The 25,146-nt window shown below is 31.0% G+C and overlaps 1 protein-coding gene across 1 annotated transcript in view; it reads left to right on the top strand.

The window, feature by feature from the left end:
- LOC148945131 (juvenile hormone epoxide hydrolase 2-like) overlaps window positions 1-24,646 on the top strand; it is a 47,231-nt gene extending 22,585 nt beyond the window's left edge. Inside the window, exons 2-5 of the mRNA XM_089099283.1 lie at window positions 1,590-2,125; window positions 11,066-11,265; window positions 19,903-20,134; window positions 24,397-24,646. Coding sequence (XP_088955409.1) covers window positions 1,590-2,125; window positions 11,066-11,265; window positions 19,903-20,134; window positions 24,397-24,595 — 1,167 coding nt within the window. The 3' untranslated portion in view covers window positions 24,596-24,646. The remainder of the gene's footprint in view (window positions 1-1,589; window positions 2,126-11,065; window positions 11,266-19,902; window positions 20,135-24,396) is intronic.
- The last annotated feature ends 500 nt before the right edge of the window (window positions 24,647-25,146 follow it).

The following is a 25,146-nucleotide window of genomic DNA, read 5'->3' as shown; positions in this document are numbered from 1 at the left end:
AAAATCCAGCAATCACAAGTGGCTAAAATTCCGTAAATTTTAACCACAGAGAGGCTTTAGTTTGGGATTCTCCGTACCTGTGCCCCAGCAAAATCATGTTCTTTCCATTTTTGTGGTGCAGAACAACAATTTGGGCCCAAAGTGTGCTAAAAAGCCACCAAGGGATAATTCTGAGACTGCCAATCGGTTTAAACGTATTGAGAAAGTGTATGTTGACGGTTCCAGAAGGAGTAATGCCGCGTGGTGGTCCATTTTAAGATCCCCTTAACATCTACCAAGTTAACACAAAATACATAGCTGTTTATTTTAAGCTTCATTTGACTGAGTTAATCCCTTTGTGGCTTCGTAAAATTATGTACAATTCTTTACCTTAGTGCTGCACATCAGCCATTGCAAGGGAGGGCTGGGGGGGGGGGTATTAGCTTTGGTGGGGGGGGGAGTTTACAAGAGGCAACAAAAAAGCTTTTTATGCCTAAAATTCATGCCTCCCAAAATTCATACTTCTCTTATATATCTGAATAAAAACGTATTTTATGTCCAAAATTTCTATCTCCGTGAGCCGTCAGATAATTATAAAAGGAGATTGGGAGGGGTATAGGATAGAAAATAAACTATAATCATCCTTGACTCCCAGGATTTATTAGATTTTGCTTGTACTATGGGTGCTGCAGGGTGATAGCACCTCTCTTATTGCACATAATCTTTTTCTGTTTAGCGTAAAAGATTACGTTCGCATCCTTACCAACACGTAAAGTTGAAAAGCGGACAGAAGTATTATGAGCGCTGTCTAACATTTACAGCGAATGGGTGGAGGGGGGGGGGGGTTGAAGAGGTCGTCTTGAAAACTGCGGAAATAATGGCCATGTAATACAAATTTGATATTTTATACTTCCCCATCCTACTAAACATTGGAGGGGTACATTTTTTTTCAAAGAGGATTATAATTCTCTAAGCATTGTTATATAAATATTCAACTTGAATGTAAAAAAAAAAGGTTGAAGGAGGGAGCATTAGCCTCCTTCACATTTAAGGGCGCCTCGGATCAAAGGCATCGGTTTAACAAGCTATAATTTTATGTAGAATTTCTCAAATGATTTTGATTAATTATTTAATTAATCAGATGGATTTTAATACAATTTAATCAGGTTAATTCTTAGATTATACAGAAAGAGAATGATCCTCAAGCTTCTGAAAACGGACTTTGTGTCTGTAAACAGTTGTTATTGCTATAACTGACTATTTTTATCTTCTTGTTTTTACGGTTTTTCGACTGTATACTCGGAACTCAAGGGATCAGCCCCTCTGTCTAAATTGTTTTTAATTCTGGCTCTCAGATACATTGTTGCACATTAGTGGAGTAGAAGCATGGATGAGGAATTACTCTAATTGTAAGAGGAACGGAAAGTCCTACCTACCGGTAGTTCAGAAATTATAACATATTTGCAAAAAAAAAAAAAAAGTTTGATAATGTAATAAGACTTCCCCAGAGAAAAAATTAAATTGATATCTCAGATTAATGTGCCTCTTATACTTTTAATACCTATGAGTTTCTGTAAAACAATGCACAAGACTAATAATTACATTTACAGATTATTGAAGACTTAAACAGACGGCTTGAGCTACCCCTTCGTTCCATACCGACTTTGAACGGTGCTGCGTTTTCGTATGGCGTTTCTCAGTCAGCCATGGAAAAGATTCATCACTTCTGGCAGAATGAGTACGATTGGCGTAAACATGAAAAGATGCTTAATATGTATCCTAGTTTCAAAACTCAAATTGAAGGTTTGAATATACAGTTTCAAAGAGCTACTCCTAACCTACAAGAAAACGTTAAAGTTTACCCTTTGCTATTACTTCATGGCTGGCCCGGTTCAATAGTGGAATTTCAAAAGCTTCTGCCTCTGCTTCTGAAACCTCATAACGGTATAGTATTTGAGGTTATAGTTCCTTCATTGCCTGGTTATGGGTGGTCAGAAGGGGCAGTCAAACCTGGGCTGGGTCCAGCAGAGATGGGACAAATTATGGTGAAATTAATGGACAGACTGGGCTATAAACAATTTTTTGTTCAAGGAGGAGATTGGGGTGCTATTATAGTATCTAACATGGCTGCTTTTTTCCCTGAAAGGTAAGTCAAAATGTATTTATTAAATACTTGATATTAATTTACTTTGTAGGTATTCTATTTTGATTTATCTTGGGTCGTTTTTGCCACAGCAGTTTTGACCTGGTATGATGATTTGTCCTTTTTATTTTTTTAGTTTTACTTTTTTTTTTCTTAAGATTTACTTTTCTCTTTTGCCCGGTTAAAAAGCTTTAGCATGTGTGAAATCAAAATTTCTATAACTCTGCGACATCTTCATTTGAAGTCTAACTTCATTTGAGTATAACTCTGCGACATCTTCATTTGACTTTTTACCCGTTAAGATTTTTTTTTTTTAATTGAAAAGAAAGTTTGCTTCAAGATTGAAAGGAAAAGAAAGATTGAATTGAAAAGAAAGTTTGTTCTATACAAAAATATCAATTTCAAAGAATTAGTGACAGCCTGTGCAGAAGAGAGCGGGAACAAACACAAGAGCCGTATCAGTACCGGCCGGATATTGATCCTTAAACTGCTGGGGAAAGGCGATTTGGGTACCCTCACTTCCCACAGGTTTTGTTAGCTGTATCTCGTCAGCATTCTTTCTGTGTAGCTCATATATAATGTTATTGCTGTAACGTGAGCAAGATGTTAGTGGAATATGCATATTCGCCTGTTCTGAATTTTCTCCAATCAAATTTTCGTGAAGGAATCGATGATGTGACGATAATTAATCATGCACTGGAATTTTTTGATGATAAAGTCATTAAAGACGCCAAAGCGGAGTTTTGGGGAATAGCAGATCCGAATAAATCTGTTCCAAAATGGCAGGGTGATCTAGCTTCGCAGAGAAATTTGAAAGATATTTTGGACTTGTTGCGTCAATGTGAATCTGATAATACCCTGCTGCCAATTTTTGTCATTGTCTCACCTACTGAAGTGCCGGTTATCCCCGCAGTAGCTTACTCCAGGTTAGTCAGTAAGATTAGCTCCCTAGACCGAGCCCTTAAGCAGATAAACGAAAAAGTGACATCTTATGATCTGAATTTTCCCTCCTTGCCCAGTGCCTCGTTTAAGCCAAATGTAAACAAATCTACTACTACTGTAGTAATCTCTGGAATTTCTCCCGAGCTTAACAATCCTGTGAAACGTCGCGATGCCATTGACCAAATCAAGGGACACCAAGCCATTCATTCTATCAAGCCGTCGGGCAATATACTTTTTGTGCAGATTGACCCAGTTGCTGCAAAGGAATTTTGTGATGCGGTACTAAATCTTCCGAAGTGCGATGCAAAACTTTAAGAGTAGAAACTCGCTGGACTATTTAAAGGCATACCGCTAGCTTATGACGTCAGTTTGTTCGTGAGGCGTGAAGGAGTTGTAGACGCTAAGCGCATCGGGTAGTCCTTGACTGTTAAGATATTCTTCGACGATGCTGTTGGACTTACAAATGCACTTCGTCTCGGGCTTAAGGTAGAATATGAAATTTTCCGAGTATTTGAGTGCCTCCGTCCTCCCCGTTGCTGTTATAATTGTCAATCGCCTGATCATATGAAGGCCAATTGCACCAGCCCTCCCCGCTGTTCCCGCTCCAGCGGTATGCATTTATCGACAAAAGATGTACCGTGCTTGGTTGAACTGTAGTGTGCGCTATGTGGTGAAGGCCATGTTGCATTCAGTCTAAAGTGCCGCGTAATCCGCAGTGCCATAGCTAAGCGTGCCTCGAACAAGAAATGACTGGAACAGTAACGTTTTCTGTGTGTTCTTTTAACATAAATGGCACCAAAAACAAAGATTATTCAATAAATCAGAAAATGATCGATTTTGACATCGTGTTGCTACAGAAACATCTTTTGCCGGCTGTAAGTGTCAGCTCACTAAACAGAAGTGATGAACATGTAGTTTATACAACCAGTGCAAGACGGACGAGGGGCAGACCTTCCGGAGGGCTTGCATGTATTGTGAGTAATAGACCTTCGTGCTTCTCTCCGCAGTGCATACACTCTTGTGATAATGTTATTGCCCTTTAAATTGCAAATATAGTGATTATGATTACTTACCTACCTCATGATAAAAAAACAGTTTGGTCATTTAATCAATTTACAAAAATTGTTTCTTCTCTGAAGAATTTCCCTCAGAATATTGAACGACATAGCTTTAAGTGGATCATAGTGGGAGACCTAAATTGTAACATAAATAAAGAGTCAACTCGGTCTGATCTTGTGCTTCAGTCTTTGCCAGATGGATATCAGATAGTAGCCAAGAGTGCAGATTTTTCGTATATTCATAATAGTGGATGTGTGTCTGATATAGACCACTGTGTTTGCTCGGCTGGTGTGATATGCTCGAGCGTCGAGGTTCATGATGAAGAAAGAGATTATGATCACCTCCCCCTCTCTTTTACTGTCTCTGTTTCGCATTCTACTGGCCTGAATCAGTGTGAATCTTCTGTACAGAGAACGAAATGGTATGATAAGCGTGAATGGAATAAAGCTAACTGACATTATATATGTCTACTTTGGCAACACTGCTCTTATCTGTGAGAGTTACTTGCTATTGACTTCGTACCAGTGTCCTCTCGACTCATATTCGATCACAATTTAATTTTTACTAGTCTCAGATTGTTGCCTGCCTAAAACAAGCCGAGGCCATTGCTGTCCCTGTTTCACGTATTCGTTTGAAAAATAAAAGTTTTTTTATGGAAAGAGAACCCTCAGTTAAAAATTGTGAAAAATCGGGCAAAAATGTGGCTTCAGATTGAAATGCGTGTGGCCACCCCACCTCGGGTCATGTATTTAATATTAAAAAAAAAAACAAATCTGAATTCAAATCTTACTTGCGAAGCGTCCGATATAAGGGTAAGGAATTTCCGAAAAGTCCTCGGCAATGGAGTGAAGTGTTGTATGTACTGCTCCCATTTATTCAAGATAAGGTGGATTATGACGCAAATCAGTTCGGTTTTAAGTCGCGTATAGGATGCCAGCATGCCCACCGTATACTTACAAAGGTGTTACAAGAAGCACATCGTTTAAAAACGGTAGTTCACTTTTGTGCGTTAGACCTATCTAAAGCTTTCGATACTGTTTGTCACTCTCACTCTGGCACGTTTGGGTGTGAATAGTTCAATTATTTGTGTACTTCGGTTTTGGTACCAGAATTCATTTATTCAGTTGAGGCAGGGTTCCCGGGCCTTTGACAAAATCCCAGTTAGATCTGGGGTACGTCAGGGTAGTGTGCTTTCACCTCATTTTTAAAGCTTGTTTATTGAGTGTTCTTAATATGATACCGCTTTCTTACTCTTCAGGGTTGTCAAACGTCTCCTATATTGCATATGCGGATGATCTTCTGCTTGTTAGCAGGTCAAAGTTTACATTAATGAAGTATGTGCTACTTGTATCGCGGCTGTATGGGGAAATCGGATTAAGCCTCAACACTGATAAATGCGAATATTTAGTGTTTAATTCAAAATCTTCAGCAATGCCGCTTGATTGCGGCGTATTTTCTGTAAAAAGTGTTGAACCTTTCCGATGGCTTGGGATCAATATTTGCAAATCGCTTACTTTATTTCTTTTCCGGGCATTGAGTGATATTAAAGATAAGCTGAAACTGGGGTATGCCAACATTGTCCCCAACAGGGGAAGATATAACAGAAAAGCATTGGCTAAATTGTACTCGAGTTTTTGTGACCATGCAGTTTTGTTCCCTGCTGGCCTTCACATCCTGTTTCGGACAGGGGATATTAGCGATATTAGAATTATGTATTTTAGATATTGCAAGTTTTTATTGTATCTACCTCGCAGATACAGTAGTAGAAAGATGACGTGGATCTTTGGTGCTCCGGAGATTGTAAATTGTTTTGTCAGGCAAAGTAGCCGTCTTCAAGAGAACATTTATGCTAATTTGGGTGTTAGCCACCCACTTATCCGGTAGCCGCCGCTCATTGAGTGTAATAGTTATTTATTGTGTTGTTGTTAAATGTATCTTTGTGTTTTTTTTTGTGTTTTTTTTGTTTGTTTATTTAATTTTTTTTCTCTTTTCTTGTTTTACTACACTTCATTTTCTGTATAGTTGGTAAAAAAAAAATTATTATTATTAATTATAAGGTTACTATACCCAGTGATACTTTGCAAGTTTTTTTTTCTACCGAGACCAACTCAAGTAGTTCTTTTCCCAGAATCATTGGAATTTCGATTTTTTCATGGGTTAACCTTGTTTTGGTTGGTTGTTTACTCTCTGCTTTGGCTGATTATTGCTATAGAGATTATAACCATATATATTTCACAGGATCCACCTATCACAGGGATATCATAAACAGCTTGTGGTAGGCACCCCAGTCTGCTTTTAAATTTATGATGGCTTACATTGACTAATGACAATGTTAAAACGAAAAAAATACGTAAAGAAGAAAGAAACAAGGAAAAAGTAATTTCAAAATAGCCATCTTTTCTAATTAAACGGCCTTTGTGATTCAGGGATTTTTGATTCGAACAAAGTTCAAACTTTAGCGTAAAGAGCGAGGTATTGACTAAGGGGTGAACCCCCTCATATACGTAATAATTTCTGTTCGTTTTAAGTTTTAATTGTTGCTTCTTACTTTCAGTTGAAAAACTTGTTGTTTTTTTATTTAATGACTCCCAAAGACAACTGTACCATCAAAGGAGAGCTTTAATTTTATCTTACTTTTTATTTCTTTTTATTACTTAGTTTATTTCTATTACTTACTTCACTACTTTTATTATCTTACTTTTATCTTGCTTCTCAAATTATCCCACTAAACTGGACTCCAACGTTTTGGACACCCTATGCTAGGGACCAAAAGCTTAAAGCAAGGGATAATGATAACGAATTTTTGATGGAAGTTCATTTCGTTGTTAATTAAGTGTCAGTGAATAAATTAAATAATAAGTTCACAAGTTGTTAATTTAAATTAATTAGTTAATTGATAATTAATTGTCAAATAATTGTTGTTTAATACAAGCTACTATCCATACAAGGAAGCAGAAAAATTGAAAGAAGATGAAAAAAACAAATAAGTTATTGAAATAAGCAAAGACAAAAACAGGGCTATGCTACGAAAAATAGAGTTTAATTATAAAAAACTGTTGTGGCTCATACTTTTTTTTACATGTTTAAAATTTCCTGAGAAAGAAAAAGTCTGGCTTTGTGTCTTTTACTGCTCGAAATTCAATCTAGTAGCAACGAGTAGAAAGGATGGGGCTATTTGCCTTTCCGACATGCACTTAAGAAAATGATTCTGATTGGATGAAGAAAAGACGCCACAAAAACTAACCAATCAAATTAAAGTACACTTTTAAAGACGGGACTACAGGATAGTGATTCTTTTTTCACTTATTTGTCTAGAAATATTACACCAGACGAGGGCAAAATTGTTCTGTGACCGTACCAAATTAAAGGAAATAAAGAAAACAAACGGAAGAACGAACTTGTATCTGGAACTAGTAACCCAAAAAAAAGGGTTATATCGATACTAACATGGTTTTATGACTTCTATAATCTTGCCATTTCCAGAAATTCCTGTTGTCCAGAGTAAACACGTCAACCCAGTATAATATATTTTTAAGGTAAATTTTTTTTTATATATTCACTACCATCAAAAGTAAATAAAAAAATAGCATGTTAAGTTTTCATTATATCGATTGTCACTACTTTCAATGCCATAGAGATAGAAAAACGAGAAGAGACAAAACTCTCGCTCTTTATTCCATTTTTCCTTTCTGAAATAGCCTGAAACTAGAATCGTGTGACTCCGGGTTGAGAACAGAATCTGACTGTAATATTTTCAGAAACAGGCTTCTAATATTTTTCCGATTTCTCTGTTCTCAAAATTAATATTCTCCTTCCAAGAACCTATCTGATGTTGGGGTCATCGTGTTTTACAAACTTTTTTACTATTTGTCGTTGGTGGTAGATATTGGCCATGATTATTCAGAGGGGAAGAAACTTGTCATACTACAATTTTAAAAATTGACTCTTTAACAATTTTTGAAATCATAATACTTTCTTGTTTTGGTTTTTCAACAATTCAACTGAAAAGAGATCAAATTTCTAAAAAGAAGCTGCAAGATGGGTTAAAGTCTAACATTTCGACTTCTTCTCTGAAATACCGGTGAAAATGAGAATTTGTGGAGCACGTTTAACATGCATTTAAAAATAAATAGGCTAACTATAATCTGACATCAACATTTTATCATCTCAGAATTCAGCAGCTTATAAGTTTTCAACTGGGGAAAGTTGTCACTGATCCATAGAAATGTTGCTGTGAGTTTCTTTGTGTGAAATATATTTGTGGAAAGTTAAGACTGCCCGTGGCAAAATTTTAAGAAATGGATGGGGGAGGGGCATTTTTTCAACGAGAGCACCAAAAAAGAGGTATTCTAAAGAGGAAAAAAAAGGGTAAAATGATATAAGGTCCATCATTCCAACTTCTTTTCTGAATTCGGGGAGCATATATAGTGTACCCTTGATAATATCCAACTAATTACTATCGGACTTCACTTTACATCATCTCAGAATTAAAAAGCTTATGAATCTTCAAATCTTGAAAGAGGCATTTGATTTGCACATACTAAATGTGGCTGTGATTTGCTGTGTAGCTAATATATTGTGGAAGGATAGAAGCACCATGTTACAATTCTATTGTACTGTTTACTACTGCTATTCTGTGAATACTCGAGACCTGAACGTAACATCTGTTTCACAAAAAGTAGATGGCATTAATATCGACTTGTTTTAAAAAACTTTTTCTCAGTTTCTCGCTTGTAGTTGATATTGGCCATGTCTATGAAGAGAAAGAAACAAATTATACTAAAATTTGAGGGAAATGACTATAGCTATTCTTATATCTTATTACTTTCTACTTTAAGTTTTCCTACAGTTTTACTGAAAAAAGAGCAATTTAAAAAAAAAAGAAAAAACATATGTGAAATGATAGGAAGTCTGTCGTTTCGGCTTCTTTTTGAAAATACAAGTGAAAATTAGAATTGATCAGGGAACTATTCAAAATACAATTAGTGTTCATCTTAAAATATGTCCGGCTACCTGTTATCAGACTTCAACATCTTTTTTCCGGCCACTACCCACCTAGAACCTACCTTTTTTTTGCTCCTTAAATGCATATTGATGTGACGTAATTTACATGAAAAATGTTATTTTCATAATTCAGGCTCTAAAGTATAGTCATTAAGGTTGTCAAATGATTGTCAACAACTGTCAACAATTGTCATCTGAGAATTCAACAGCTTTTAAATCCTCAAATCTGAAAGTTGCAATTGAGTTTTAGAAACTAGATGGCAATATGACGTATCATAAATTTGTGCAAGAATACGACTACTATGTCCTAAGTTTATTATATCACTTGAAATGCCTTTTTGTGAATTTTCAAAACCTGAAACTAATATATCGCAGAAACTACATGGTGTGAATGTCAACGTATTTAATGGATTTTTCCAAAAATTTTCGGTAGTAGTGGAAATTGATCCAGTTGATAAAGATGAGAAAAAAAAATTGAAAAACTGACGAATTCAAATTTTTATACTATAGCTGTTTTTATGCAATAACAATTTTGCCAGAGAGAGGCTAATATTTAAAAAGAAAAAAAAATATGTAGAATGATAAAAAATGTGATCTGAAGTCTAACATTCTGGCTTCTTTTCTGAAACACCTGTGAAAATGAGAATTGATAAGGTATCTATTCAAAAAACATTTATTATATTCTTGAAAATATTCGGTCAAATCTTGATCAAACTCCAATATTATATCATGTTTGAATTCAACACCTTGAAAATTCTTAAATCAGAAATGTGGCAAATGGTCCTGTGAAATACCTTTTATGTGATATATTTTTTTAAGGACAAGACTATTATGTTGATATTTTATCGATCGACATTCTTTTTCATTGAATACTCGAAACTAGTAAGTTAATACTTTCTAGTTACAAAATTAGATGCCGTTGATGTTAACATATTGACACATAATTTTTTGTTGGTAGCAGATATTGACCACGGTTTTGAAGAGCAACAGAAATATATCAAATTCTAATTTAGAAAATTGACTCTCTAAAAAAAAAAGTTATAGCATAGGAATTTCTAGTTAGGTATTTCTGTATTTTTTTTTTTTTTTTGACAAGAGAGCTAATTTCTAAAAAAAACAACAAAAAAACGTACAAATGACCTGAAATCGAATATTTTGGCTTCTTCTCGGGAACGGAATGAAATTATGCTGGTATTAATTCAACATTAAATATACTTTTAAAAATGAATGGGCTAACTGTGATCAGACCCCAGCAATATATCTGTTAAATTTCTCAAAATTTTAAAAGTCTAAATCTAGAAAATTAGGAAGTTTTTCAAAAACAGATTTTGCAATAGTCCAGATTTTCTGTTACTTTTTTTACAAGGAATCCACAAAATCGTTGCACTTATACTGCAGGAACGGAAAATAGAAATTGTTAGAAATTGGCTTGAATAGCCTACATCTACACCGATTTGATCCTAAGTATTGTCAACAAATACTATGTCTAATTTATGTCAATTTTATCACGCTGGTTGGAGAAATGTTGTTCTGAGCTTGGACACTTTCTATATTCAAAAAATTTCACTAGAAAGATGAATATACACCAACTCACCAAATTATGCACGAGATACTCCCTTGCATAATCTGGGTGTACAAGTCCTGCTAAATTTTTCTTTTATACATAGACACAACAGACATAACCAAGTATCAAAACATAAGAAATACATAAGGAAACGGACAAATAACATAAGAAACGCACAAGGAAATACGTTGGAATATACAAGGAAACTTAAAAAACATAATAAAATGGACACTTGATCTTTCTAAAAAGAAAAACATTCAAAAATTTGTCAATATTCCACATCTACTATATGTAATTACCTCCTTTTTTGCAGGAATTTATACTTCCCATAATATTCGATAATTTTTAGTAAGAGCAGCTTCTTTTTTTGGCAGGCTCCTTGGACTTCACCTCAATATGGCCATTATTAACACACCTATGGCTTCACTAAAGGCCTTCATTGGATCATTTTTCCCCTCTTTAGTGATTGAGAAGGAACACCAACATTTACTGTACCCATTAAGAAAAAAACTGGAGACTCTTGTCCGAGAAACTGGGTATTTGCATCTTCAAGCAACAAAGCCTGATACTCTAGGTAGTGTATTTAACAGAATTTCTTATGAAGGAGTACTCCTTCAACGAAGGAGTATGAAGGAGTTCTTACTCCTTCTTTTAAGTTCACGAAGGAGTAATCATATGAAGGAGTTCTTATAATTTTGTATAAAGGCTTTTATACATTTTTTTGTGATCATGTTAATTTTATGATTTATTTATCCATTTTTTATGTTTCTATATATATATATTTATTTTTGTATGTATTTATTTCTTAGTATCTTATATTATATTTTATTTCATAAGTTCTTAAGCTTATAAGTTTACTAATCCACATTCACAAACAAACAAGTAAATTAAACGAAACCTTCGCGCTGGAGAAAACCTAGAAGGGATTGCGGTCACGTAAAATATTTCTTATATTTATTTTCTTATATTTATATTTTATACATATTTCTTATATTTATTTCTTATATTTATCTTTATATATATATTTATTTCTTAGTATCTTATATTAGATTTTATTTCATAAGCTCATAAGTTTACTAATCCACATTCACAAACAAACAAATAAATGAAACAAAACTTTCGCGCTGGAGAAAACCTAGGAGGGGTTGCGGTCACGTAAAATATTTTTTATATTTATTTTCTTATATTTATTTTTACTATATTATATTTATTATATATTATATTTATTATATGTTAATTTCTTATATTTATTTTTATATATATATTTATCTCTTAGTATCTTATATTAGATTTTATTTCATAAACTCATAAGATTACTAATCCACATTCACAAACAAACAAATAAATTAAACAAAACTTTTGCGCTGGAGAAAACCTAGGAGAGGTTGCGGTCACGTAAAATATTTCTTATATTTATTTTCTTATATTTATTTTTTATACATATTTCTTATATTTATTTCTTATATTTATTTATTATATATTATATTTATTATTTACTATATTATATTTATTATATATTATATTTATTATATGTTAATTTCTTATATTTATTTTTATATATATATTTATTTCTTAGTATCGTATATTAGATTTTATTTCATAAGCTCATAAGTTTACTAATCCACATTCACAAACAAACAAATAAATTAAACAAAACTTTCGCGCTGGAGAAAACCTAGGAGGGGTTGAGGTCACGTAAAATATTTCTTATATTTATTTTTTATACATATTTCTTATATTTATTTCTTATATTTATTTTATTATATATATTATATTTATTATATTTTATATTTATTATATGTTATTTATTATATTTCTTTTATATATATATATATATATATATATATATATATATATATATATATATATATATATATATATATATATATATATTTATTTCTTAGTATCTTATATTATATTTTATTTCATAAGCTCATAAGTTTACTAATCCACATTCACAAACAAACAAATGAATTAAACAAAACTTTCGCGCTGGAGAAAACCTAGGAGGGGTTGCAGTCACGTAAAATATTTCTTATATTTATTTTCTTGTATTTATTTTTGATACATATTTCTTATATTTATTTCTTATATTTATTTATTATATATTATTTTTATTATTTACTATATTATATTTATTATATTTTATACTTATTATATGTTAATTTCTTATATTTATTTTTATATATATATTTATTTCTTAGCATCTTATATTAGATTTTATTTCATAGGCTCATAAGTTTACTAATCCACATTCACAAACAAACAAATAAATTAAACAAAACTTTCGTGCTGGAGAAAACCTAGGAGGGGTTGCGGTCACGTAAAATATTTCTTATATTTATTTTCTTACTTTTATTTTTTATACATATTTCTTATATTTATTTCTTATATTTATTTATATATATATAGTTATTTCTTAGTATCTTATATTAGATTTTATTTCATAAGCTGATTAGTTTACTAATCCACATTCACAAACAAACAAATAAATTAAACATAACTTTCGCGCTGGAGAAAACCTGGGAGGGGTTGCGGTCACGTAAAATATTTCTTATATTTATTTTCTTATATTTATTTTTTATAAATATTTCTTATACTTATCTCTTATATTTATTTATTATATATTATATTTATTATTTACTATATTACATTTATTATATATTATATTTATTATATGTTAAGTTCTTATATTTATTTTTATCTATATATTTATTTCTTAGTATCTTATATTAGATTGTATTTCATAAGCTAATAAGTTTACTAATCCACATTCACAAACAAACAAATAAATTAAACAAAAATTTCGCGCTGGAGAAAACCTAGGAGGGGTTGCGGTCACGTAAAATATTTCTTATATTTATTTTTTATACATATTTCTTTTATTTATTTCTTATATTTATTTATTATATAATATATTTTTTATTTACTATATTATATTTATTATATATTATATTTATTATATGTTAATTTCTTATATTCATATATATATATATTTATTTCTTAGTATCTTTTATTAGATTTTATTTCATAAGCTCATAAGTTTACTAATCCCCATTCACAAACAAACAAATAAATTAGACAAAACTTTCGCGCTGGAGAAAACCTAGGAGGGGTTGCGGTCACGTAAAATATTTCTTATATTTATTTTTTATACATATTTCTTATATTTATTTCTTATATTTATTTATTATATATTATATTTATTATATTTTATATTTATTATATGTTAATTTCTTATATTTATTTATATATATATATATATATATATATATATATATATATATATTTATTTCTTAGTATCTTATATTATATTTTATTTCATAAGCTCATAAGTTTACTAATCCACATTCACAAACAAACAAATGAATTAAACAAAACTTTCGTGCTGCAGAAAACCTAGGAGGGGTTGCGGTCGCGTAAAATATTTCTTATATTTATTTTCTTATATTTATTTATTATATATTATTTTTATTATTTACTATATTATATTTATTATATTTTATACTTATTATATGTTAATTTCTTATATTTATTTTTATATATATATTTATTTCTTAGCATCTTATATTAGATTTTATTTCATATGCTCATAAGTTTACTAATCCACATTCACAAACAAACAAATAAATTAAACAAAACTTTCGCGCTGGAGAAAACCTAGGAGGGGTTGCGGTCACGTAAAATATTTCTTATATTTATTTTCTTACTTTTATTTTTTATACATATTTCTTATATTTATTTATTATATATTATATTTATTATTTACTGTATTATATTTATTATATGTTAATTTTTTATATTTATTTATATATATATATATATATATATATATATATATATATATATATATATATATATATATATATATATATATATATATATATATATATATATATATATATATATATATATATATATATATATATATATATATATATATATATATATATATATATATATATATATATATATATATATATATATATATATATATATATATATATATATTTATTTCTTAGTATCTGTTATTAGAATTTATTTCATAAGCTCATAAGTTTACTAATCCCCATTCACAAACAAACAAATAAATTAAACAAAACTTTAGCGCTGGAGAAAACCTAGGAGGGGTTGCGGTCACGTAAAATATTTCTTATATTTATTTTCATATATTTATTTTTTATACATATTTCTTATATTTATTTCTTATATATTATATTTACTGTTTATACTATATTATATTTATTATATGTTAATTTTTTATATTTATTTTTATATATATATATATTTATTTCTTAGTATCTTATATTAGATTTTATTTCATAAGCTCATAATTTTACTAACCCACATTCACAAACAAAAAAATAAATTAAACAAAACTTTCGCGCTGGAGAAAACGTTGGAGGGGTTGCGGTCACGTAAAATATTTCTTATATTTATTTTCTTATATTTATTTTTTATACATATTTCTTATATTTATTTCTTATATTTATTTATTATATATTATATTTATTATTTACTATATTATATTTATTATATATTATATTTATTATATGTTAATTTTTTATATTTATTTTTATATATATATTTATTTCTTAGTATCTTATTTTAGATTTTATTTCATAAGCTCATAAGTTTACTAATCCACATTCACAAACAAACAAATAAATTAAACAAAAATTTCGCGCTGGAGAAAACCTACGAGGGGTTGCGGTCACGTAAAATATTTCTTATATTTATTTTCTTATATTTATTTCTTATATTTATTTATTATATATTTTATTTATTATTTACTATATTATATTTATTATATATTATATTTATTATATGTTAATTTCTTATATTTATTTTTATATATATATTTATTTCTTAGTATCTTATATTAGATTTTATTTCATAAGCTCATAAGTTTACTAATCCACATTCACAAACAAACAAATAAATTAAACAAAACTTTCGCGCTGGAGAAAACTTACGAGGGGTTGCGGTCACGTAAAATTTTCTTATATTTATTTTCTTATATTTATTTCTTATACATATTTCTTATATTTATTTCTTATATTTATTTATTATATATTATATTTATTATTTACTATATTATATTTATTATATGTTATATTTGTTATATGTTAATTTCTTATATTTATTTTTATATATTTATTTCTTAGTATCTTATATTAGATTTTATTTCATAAGCTCATAAGTTTACTAATCCACATTCAAAAACAAACAAATAAATTAAACCACACTTTCGCGCTGGAGAAAACCTAGGAGGGGTTGCGGTCCCGTGAAAGTCCACGTAACTGCTTACCTTTTAACTCGACTTTTTACTTAAACCTCAACTATTTAATTAAAACTATTATAAATAATCCAAAAATAAATAGACTATAACCTTTATATATATAAAAAAAATAGATGAATAAATAAATAACTGAATCAAAATAACAATAGACAAATAAGAATATAAAAGAACAATAATAATAACAAATCCAGTCACCATCACTATTCAATACTCATCTCCCCTCCCCCACCCCACCCTGCCCTCATAGCCCCACCTTAGCCCCTGCCCACCCTTATCTATCCAGCTCCTCTTCCTCCCCGACCCAACTTACCAGCCATAATAAAATTTAACAATTTCCCCCCAAAAGATAATCTTTTAAATTCTTTTTAAACTGTGGTATGTGTTCTGCCAACCGAATGTTCAATGGTAGCTAATTCCCTACATATGGACCCAGGTGTTTCATTGAAAATGAAGACCTGGTGCTACGACGCAAATCAACAACTATATTATCACTTTGCCTAGTTCCATAATTATGCAGGTCACTATTAATTTGGTAAAAAACTCTTAAAAATATCAGGGGTTAAACCATTCTTAAACTGAAACGCAAATACTACAGCTTGATAATCTCTTATCTGACCGACATTAAGGAGCTTCAGGGACCTAAAATAAGCACAGGTTTCATGTATATCCTGGACATACCTACCGATTTTTCTAACAGCTCTATTTTATTGAACTGGCACTCTTCTATAGTTGCATAAGAAGTTGCTGGTCCATAGGAGGCAACCGTAGGAGATATATGAACAAACCAAAAAATAATATATGGTTAGAAATATTCTTTGTGGGAGAAAGTTCTGCAGACGTCGAAGTATGCCTACCGCCCAGCTAATTTTGGATGAAGTTGCGTCACTGTGACATTTCCATGCCAGATGGATGTCAAGATAAAAACCAAGGTAGCGGAGATCATCAACTCGATGAACTGGATTACCACATAAAGTTATCGGCCAGACACATCTAGTGGTGTACTAACTCTACAGAACGTCATTAAAAATGACTTGCGAACATTTACACCCAATAGACTTAATGAAGTGAAAATTTCTAGCCTTTCCAATGCGATATTCGCTTTTCTAACCAGGTCCTTCACAGATGAGGCAAACACAATGAAAACGGTATCATCATCAAATGAGATAAGACACACACCTTTCAAATATAGACGCATATAGATGAGGTAAAGCAGCGGACCTAACACTGATCCTTGTGGTACTCCACACGTCACTGGAAATGCTGCTGAGTTGACATCATTCAAACACTACTTTTAGGGATTTTCCTGTATAACTTTCAAACCACTTTAAACACTTTTCAGCCCACGGACACCTAATGACTCCATCAGACTTAGTAGTGTTTGAAAATCAAATGTATCGAAAGCTTTGCGAATATACAGAAAAATGTGTTTTACCTCTGTTCATACCACTGTTAATTGATTCCGTAAGTTGTTAAAATATAAAATAAGCGAAACATAATATGAGATATAAATGAAGCATAATATAAATTATGATGAAATATAAAACAAAAAACTAAAAATCGGGAAGAGTGAGCTGCATATCAACTTTTATGCATATAAAAAGAGAGAGAGAGAGAGAAAAAAATCTAGCTTAAACAGTACTGTCATAGTGGATAACCCTTCATGGCTGCTTAAAGAAGCAACTATATACAGTTTTTTTCTCTTCTTTTTTTTATGAGACAAATTTGTTTTGTTGTTTATTCGTTTCGACAACATCAGCTCAGAATTTGATGATTTGCATAGTTGTTTTTTTTATTTAGTGTATAATGCTTTTAAGAAAGGATTTATGGGAAATAAGAACTTTATGGGACAGATTAAAGAGTGAAGCTCTGACCAGACTGGGGTAGAAGAGGATCTTGTAGAGCTCTGTTAGCTTCTGTTATATTGGGTATGTGATAAGCTAATAGTAGTAGTAGTAGTAGTAGAGATAGCAGTAGTAGTAGTAGTCACAACAAAATAATTTTAAATGGAGGGAGTTTTGTAAGTTGCTGTAAAAATTATAAGCAAGAAATATGCTAAGACATTGATTCCCTGTCAACGTCTTGTTTAAATTACGGAGGTTGAAGAAAAACCATAAACCCTGGTTTTTAAAATATATCAATGGAAAGAAGGCTGCATTATCCGTAAAAGCTCTTGTTTTTTCTCTTTCTGTTATATGTTTTCTCAGTACTACAGATGAGAAAAAGGTCAAATTTTTAAAGTGATTTTTTAATTTTTATATTTTAACTTCTTATTTGAGCTGATGTCATCTCGTTCAAAGCTCAAAATTGCTTTTTATTTGAAACTTTAGTTTTTTTTAGAATAGGAAATACTGCTACTACTAATAATAAACCCATCGTATCATCAAGCCATTTGAACCTGACTCAGCTACGCTTGCTCATCGTCTAACCTAATAGTCAAGGCTTCACTCTGTACCCCCTCCCGTGTATCTCACACTTCATCATTATAGTTTCTTGTGGCTTATTCCCATCTCATTCAAGTACGTTCTGCTTGGTCGTTTGAACCAAGCTGCTTGGCTGAAAATGTGACTTTCAGAAAACATCATCCTTCATAAATAAAACGCGAAAAAAACTAACAGAAGCCAGCTGAAGCTACGGCTGGCTAGTAGAAGCAGGCTATCTAGTACTAGTAGAAGCTTGTAGCCGTAGCTACTGACTCCTTTTAATAAAATTTGAATTACTTATCATAGGTCTAGGGCCAATGATCCCCTTCCCCAGACCTAATTTGTCAGCGTATTCACACCAAAAATTGGCAAAGTCTTAGTTCTAATGAAACATGGGTTTATAGTCTTTTTTTGTTAAATTCGTCGAATGATTGATGAATTTCTTAGCTAAAGGGAATATCATTACCGTTTGGTTCGCTACTCAGCTCTATTATCAAATATATAGTCGGTACTGTCACATATTCCATTTTGAACCCTTAAAAGTGCCCTTAAATAGAAACCTTATAACTTATGGTTTTTGTTGTAACTAAGAAAAAGCACACCATTCGGTTCAAAACCCAATGTTTATTTTGATGTTTCACCACCATCTATGTAAAATGTATGGATTTATTGCAATCTATTAAATAACTTCTTTGTCCATAGCTGCCAAGTCCAAGTTTAGTACAAAGAAGGAGAGAGAATCAAATGAAGCTTTTGTAGGTAGATTAGCTAGTTTACCCCATTTAATCATAAAAATATATTAATCAGAATAGATGACTCTTAAATATCAATTGAGTATTGATTTTGATTCAAAGGGTTTCGTCTGGCATTAGCTCAACCACTTAAGTACTCATGTGTCAATGGAGGAGCCTTTTGAGCTTGGCGCCATTTGGAAGGCAGCAGTTACCATATTTAGGAAGAACGTTGAATGAAGAATCAAGTAATATGAGCTAGGTAGTAAATAAATTGTCTTTTCATCTAACAAATTAATCAAACTTTTTGCAGATTCTGTGGATGAAGGATGACGGATTGCCAAAGATTATCCTTCTAGCCAAAGATTAGCCAACCATCTAGGACCAAACTAAAAGTGGTTTGCCCCAAACGGGGTGGGAGGAAGTCGTAAGGGAGGACTAAAAAATGGAACTTTTTGTGAGGGTGTAAAGTGGGGGGCTTTGAATAGACTGGGAAAGAAGAGGAGAGTGCTTAGCTGTTTTGGCCTCCGGTGTCTTGGTGCTGCAGTGAGTTGTTAGTAGTAGTTTTAGTATTTTATGAATTTACCTTTTTTTCTTATTTCTTTTCTCTGCTTCGCTCTAGTTGAGTTTATGAGGGGACTTGGTGCCAGTCAAGGACCTTAGAATCCGGATCGTAGTCCTTGATAATGTCTTCTTTAATTGTGATTTTACTTTGACTTGTTTAATTTTCTTTACTTTAAAAACGTATTATTTTTTAGGTGTTGGACTTAATAACTCTCCTCTGGGGCTTGCTGCATATATCATTGAAAAATTTTCCACATGGACAAATAAAACATGGATGTACAAAGAAGATGGTGGTCTAACTGAAAAATTTACCATGGATGAGCTCCTGACAAATGTGATGGTTTACTGGGTCACAAATTCTATTACTTCTTCTGTGAGATTATACAGGGAGCAGTTTGCTGATCCCTTCAAATACCCAATTGACAGGTATTGCTTAAATACTATAAGTTGCGGCCTGTGCCTTTTTTTTATCAGATAAATTTCCCTTTTCCTCTTTGCTTAGATTTACCTCAGCATAATTTTCAGTTACAAGCTAAACACTCATTGTCAAGGCAATATTTTTGAGAGATAAAATAACTGGGCTGTCGTAATGCAATTATATATGAGTCATCACACGAGCTTGCTAAATCCTAGCCCATTGATTCTTAGTTTGTGGAAAAGGCAAATTCAGTTTTGGGGTTTGATACATTCGATTGTGATGATTGAACTTCTTCCGTGAGACTGTATAGGGGGCAGTTTGCAGATCCCTTCAAATACCCAATTAACAGGTATTTTTCAATACTATACTTTACAGCACACCTTCATATTTTTGAAACAACTAAAAGAAAACTACTACTACTACTAACAACTATCTTGAACAATAGTGCTTTACGGGTATGAAGAGACCGTTTCAGAATATATGGAAGTAGAAGATTGCTCAACTTGTGACTTTCATTTTCATAAAAATAGTTTATATATATATATATATATATATATATATATATATATATATATATATATATATATATATATATATATATATATATATATATATATATATATATATATATATATATATATATATATATATATATATATATATATATATATATATTTTTATATATATATATATATATATATATTTTTTTTTTTTTTTTTTTATATATATATATAATATATATATATATATATATATAAATAGAAAAAATTCTCATAACCCAAATATTCTGTTATTAAATTCCTTGGATTGCATTTTTGGGGGGTTATTGAGACCGTGCAAAGAATGTGTTTGCTGGGCAGTGCGTAAGGTAGAAAGAAAAGTGAATTAAGATCTAAGATTAGATGTGGAAGTTGAAACTGAAAATGTTGAAGTTGAAAATGACCCGAAAAAGTTGAAACTTCTTTGCAATTTGGTCTAAGAAAAAAGGCCGTAAAGAGGTGTTAGATGGTGAAGAAAAGATGACCAACTGTTTTATCGTTAGTTGTACTTGTACTTGTCTATCATATTCTGATTTAGAAACTGTATCTTGTTAGTGTTATTGTTAGTATTTATAATCTTTTATAATTTTGTTTTAATCCCAGGCTTGTTTTTCAAATATTATTTTGCTTTTTGTACTGTCAGTAAATCAAATTCGTTTGTATTCGTGTGATTAATATGCAAATAAAAAATCAATGTAAGAGACGTAGCCTAAGATTGTTGGATATGGCACATCGAGTATGCAGATATTTCAAAGCCAATTTTCTGTTGTATTAGTTAAAATCTAGGAAATGGAATTACGAAAAAAGCCTTAAAGAAACGTACCTGTACTGTTTTAATTACGCACTGAAAACAATTTCTTGATAAACTCTTGTGCTATCACAAATACGAAAAGCTATTATATATGTTCTGTTCCTCTATTTGTATTTAAAAGTGAAAAGAAAAGCAGATAGAAACTTGGAAATTTGGCTTTATATTTTACAGTGCCATCTATAACCGACTTGTCAATATGTGAAAATTCGAGTAGAACGATGTTCGTATAGTAAGTAGCCTAGAGCGCAATGTACTAGGCAACCGCTCCTAGACAAATTCAATTGTCAGTAAAATTCTTGTGTTTGCAGTGTAAATGTGTGATCCGAAGAAATCTTTTAAGACAAACTATTGTTCAATTGATGAAAAGCACAAGGTTGTTTTTGCTGAAATGTCCATCAGTCACTTTTTTTTCTGAATTATCCAATATGTTGCAAGCTGTTTTATGGACGCCATCTAAGTTTCACGTTAGGAGGAAAATAAATTAGTTAACTTCCACTTATTAAAGAGAATTTTAAAAATAGCACAGGGAAGAAAAGGGGACTCCATAGACAAAACGTTGCTTCAGAATGATTAGTTTAAATTGTTACATTAATATATTATTTCAATTATTTGTCATGTTTCAATATTATATCTTTAGAATAATAATTAAAATTTAAGGTAAATTATAATTTGCTACAATCATTGATATTCTTCTAAATTCATTCACAAGTGTATTCTTGAAATTGTCGTTTTGATACTTTTCCCATTCCGAAGGATTTTTCTTTAATAGTTAGATTGTCCATTTTGAGAAAAAAATAATTGCATCTAATTGCTCTAAATTGTTTTCATCATTATCATAAGACATTTGAAAAAGTAGCAAATGTGACTGTAAATCTGTAGAAGAAAAAAACTGTGGATTCAGAATTAGAGAAGTTGGAGAGCTAGACCTAACCTAATAAGAGAAATAAAATTGTTGTTTTCCTGTTTGTTTTTTAGCTAAACTTCATTTATTTTAGCAATATAATATGCTCTGTTGAAACCTTTGTTGCCCCATACTAATTGTGTCAAAATTTTTCATAGGGGTAAATCCTTCGTATATCTTCTATTCAATTTTTTCAGGGCGTCAAAAATACTTCTTTTTGCCATAAGGACGTCGTACTTATGTTTAAATTGTTTAAATGTTTGGTCTACATGTTCTTTGTGGCCTTCCCAGGAGGAGGACAGCTGTATGCTTCCCCCTCTCCTTAGGTTATCATTCTCCTGTAGAAATAAAATCTTCTTTTTTATATTTGTAACCATAACACACCATTCCAGAATTTTTATCTAAACATCAATGTAAATTATTTCGCTACTTTCACCTATTTTCGCTTGGAGCCAAGTTAACAAAACGATTTTAAAATTATTTTTACGCTCTATTTTTTTTTTTTTTTTTTTCTCTTTTTTTTTTTTACGCTATTCTTTAGAAAAAAATTTCTTTTTCCTTTTATTTCCATTTTCTTTTCCTCTTACAATAAAAACTTAATAAAGTTAGGTTCTTACTCGGAGAAAGAGGGAGAGGTGCCCCTTTTTTCCTCAGTTTTTGAAGTAAACGATAAATTTTTCCAAAGATTTAAATCTTGTTTTAATTAAAAATATTGTTTTTCAACGTAAATTACCATACCTAGATTAAAAAATATTATTAAATCCTTTCAATTAATAAACATGAACAAAATCGTTTACTAATAAAACTCTTATGAGTTAATATATCAGACAGTTGTAGTTCTTATTGATAGATGGTGTCCATTCACAAAATTTTTAAGGGGTCGGCCAAGGTATTTTTCAAAATCTAGGGAAGGGTGAGTATAAATTGTTGTCTTTTGAATAAAAATACTCTTGAAATAATATTTTAAAATCTGCTGTTTCAGGTGTAAAATTCAAGTGTTTTCTCCTTGGTAAGCACCACCGAGTGGTATTAAAACCTCCAATTAAAACCTTTTGCATGTGGCTATGAATAGGGTATCCCCCCATCCGAATTTTAGACCTTGAAAAAATGTTCATGCATGTGCATGATCATGTTATAACTGTTTTCCCTTCATGCTTCTTCTACAAAACTTCACGTAAGCAACGATAGAAAGCATTTCTCACTATCATGTGTGTGGCATTTTTGCTGGAAAACTTTATTTTTTCTTCAAACAGAGTTCAGACGATCTATAAGGGATTTTTGAAAAAATTCCATGCGCAGAAAGAATATCAATCAATCAATTTATTCATACTAAACCTAATCTTCTATTCTTTAAAAAAAAATCCAAAAAAATAAATAAAATTCCAAAAAAAATTCAAAAAAATTACAAAAAAATTACAAAAAATAAATTCCCAAAAAAATAATCTTCTTTGACAAGCGATAAATGGTTATTTAGCTTAAGAAGCTGAGCTTGTGGTGGGTGTTGTTTTTCCATCAAAATCTATTGTTTTTATGGTGAATAATACATATTACATATTAGTTGAGAGTTTGGAGTCCACATTTGTGTTCAGTGGAGCGTTTAACATTTTTTGGCCAGGTTAACTCTCTTAATTGCTTTTTTCCCATCGCAGTATAACTCGATTACGTTTTATGCCCCCCCCCTCTCCCCTTCCTTTACTTATTTCTATTCTAACGGTAGTATATTGGAATTTAATTTGATCCTATAAATTTGGTCTGTTCGTCCCATATTTAATGTTATTTCCTGCTTTATTCTTTATGTTTTTCCTGCTTTATGTTATTTCCTGCTTTGATCTGCTTTAATATCAATCTAATCTACCAATCGAATAACCAGGTAATATAGATTAACCTAATCGAATTAACTATCTAATTATTATTAATAATCTGATAGTTATTAGGCTGATAATCAGTTTATCTAATAATAATCTAGTCATCTAATAATCTCACTGATAAACTAGATTAATCGATTTAATTATCTTTTAGCATTCCCTGCTCTGTCCCAATCGGGATTGCTGCCTTTCCAGAAGAGATATTTGTGCAACCACAATTCATGTTGAAGGAACGTTTCAAGAATATTGTGAGGTTCCGTTATATGCCCAGGGGAGGCCATTTTGCTGCATTCGAAGAGCCACAGCTCCTTGCAGAAGAAATTTTTGAGACTTTTAAGTTAGCTTTGTACTAAATTTCAGCCCATTTCTAAGAAATTAATTTTCAAATAAATAAAAAAAAGCAATCGTTTGCAAGTATACTTATAGTCGAAATCAGCATAAAATCTGTATGTCAGAGAAGCAACAAATTCTGTTTTTTTTTGGAAAAAATTCCAAAAAAATTCCAAAAAATAAATTCCCAAAAAAATAATCTTCTTTGACAAGCGATAAACGGTTATTTAGCTTAAGAAGCTGAGCTTGTGGTGGGTGTTGTTTTTCCATCAAAATCTATTGTTTTTATCGTGAATAATACATATTACATATTAGTTGAGAGTTTGGAGTCCACATTTGTGTTCAGTGGAGCGTTTAACATTTTTTGGCCAGGTTAACTCTCTTAATTGCTTTTTTCCCATCGCAGTATAACTCGATTACTTTTTATGCCCCGATAATTTTGGGGCATACGTTTTATGCCCCCGATTATTATAACTCGATAGGATTACCTCGATGATTTTGGTAATTTTTAATAAAAATTGCCTGTAATTGTGTTTTTTTCGAAACATCCCCCTCTTCCTCATAATTCATGTAT

This window comes from Artemia sp. Qi Xiang Cuo, chromosome 13 (assembly GCF_049724085.1).
Source record: "Artemia sp. Qi Xiang Cuo chromosome 13, ASM4972408v1, whole genome shotgun sequence".
In the NCBI taxonomy this organism is placed as follows: domain Eukaryota; kingdom Metazoa; phylum Arthropoda; class Branchiopoda; order Anostraca; family Artemiidae; genus Artemia; species Artemia sp. Qi Xiang Cuo.
Note: the sequence above shows the minus strand (reverse complement) of the source record. Positions and strands in the feature narration are given on the sequence as shown.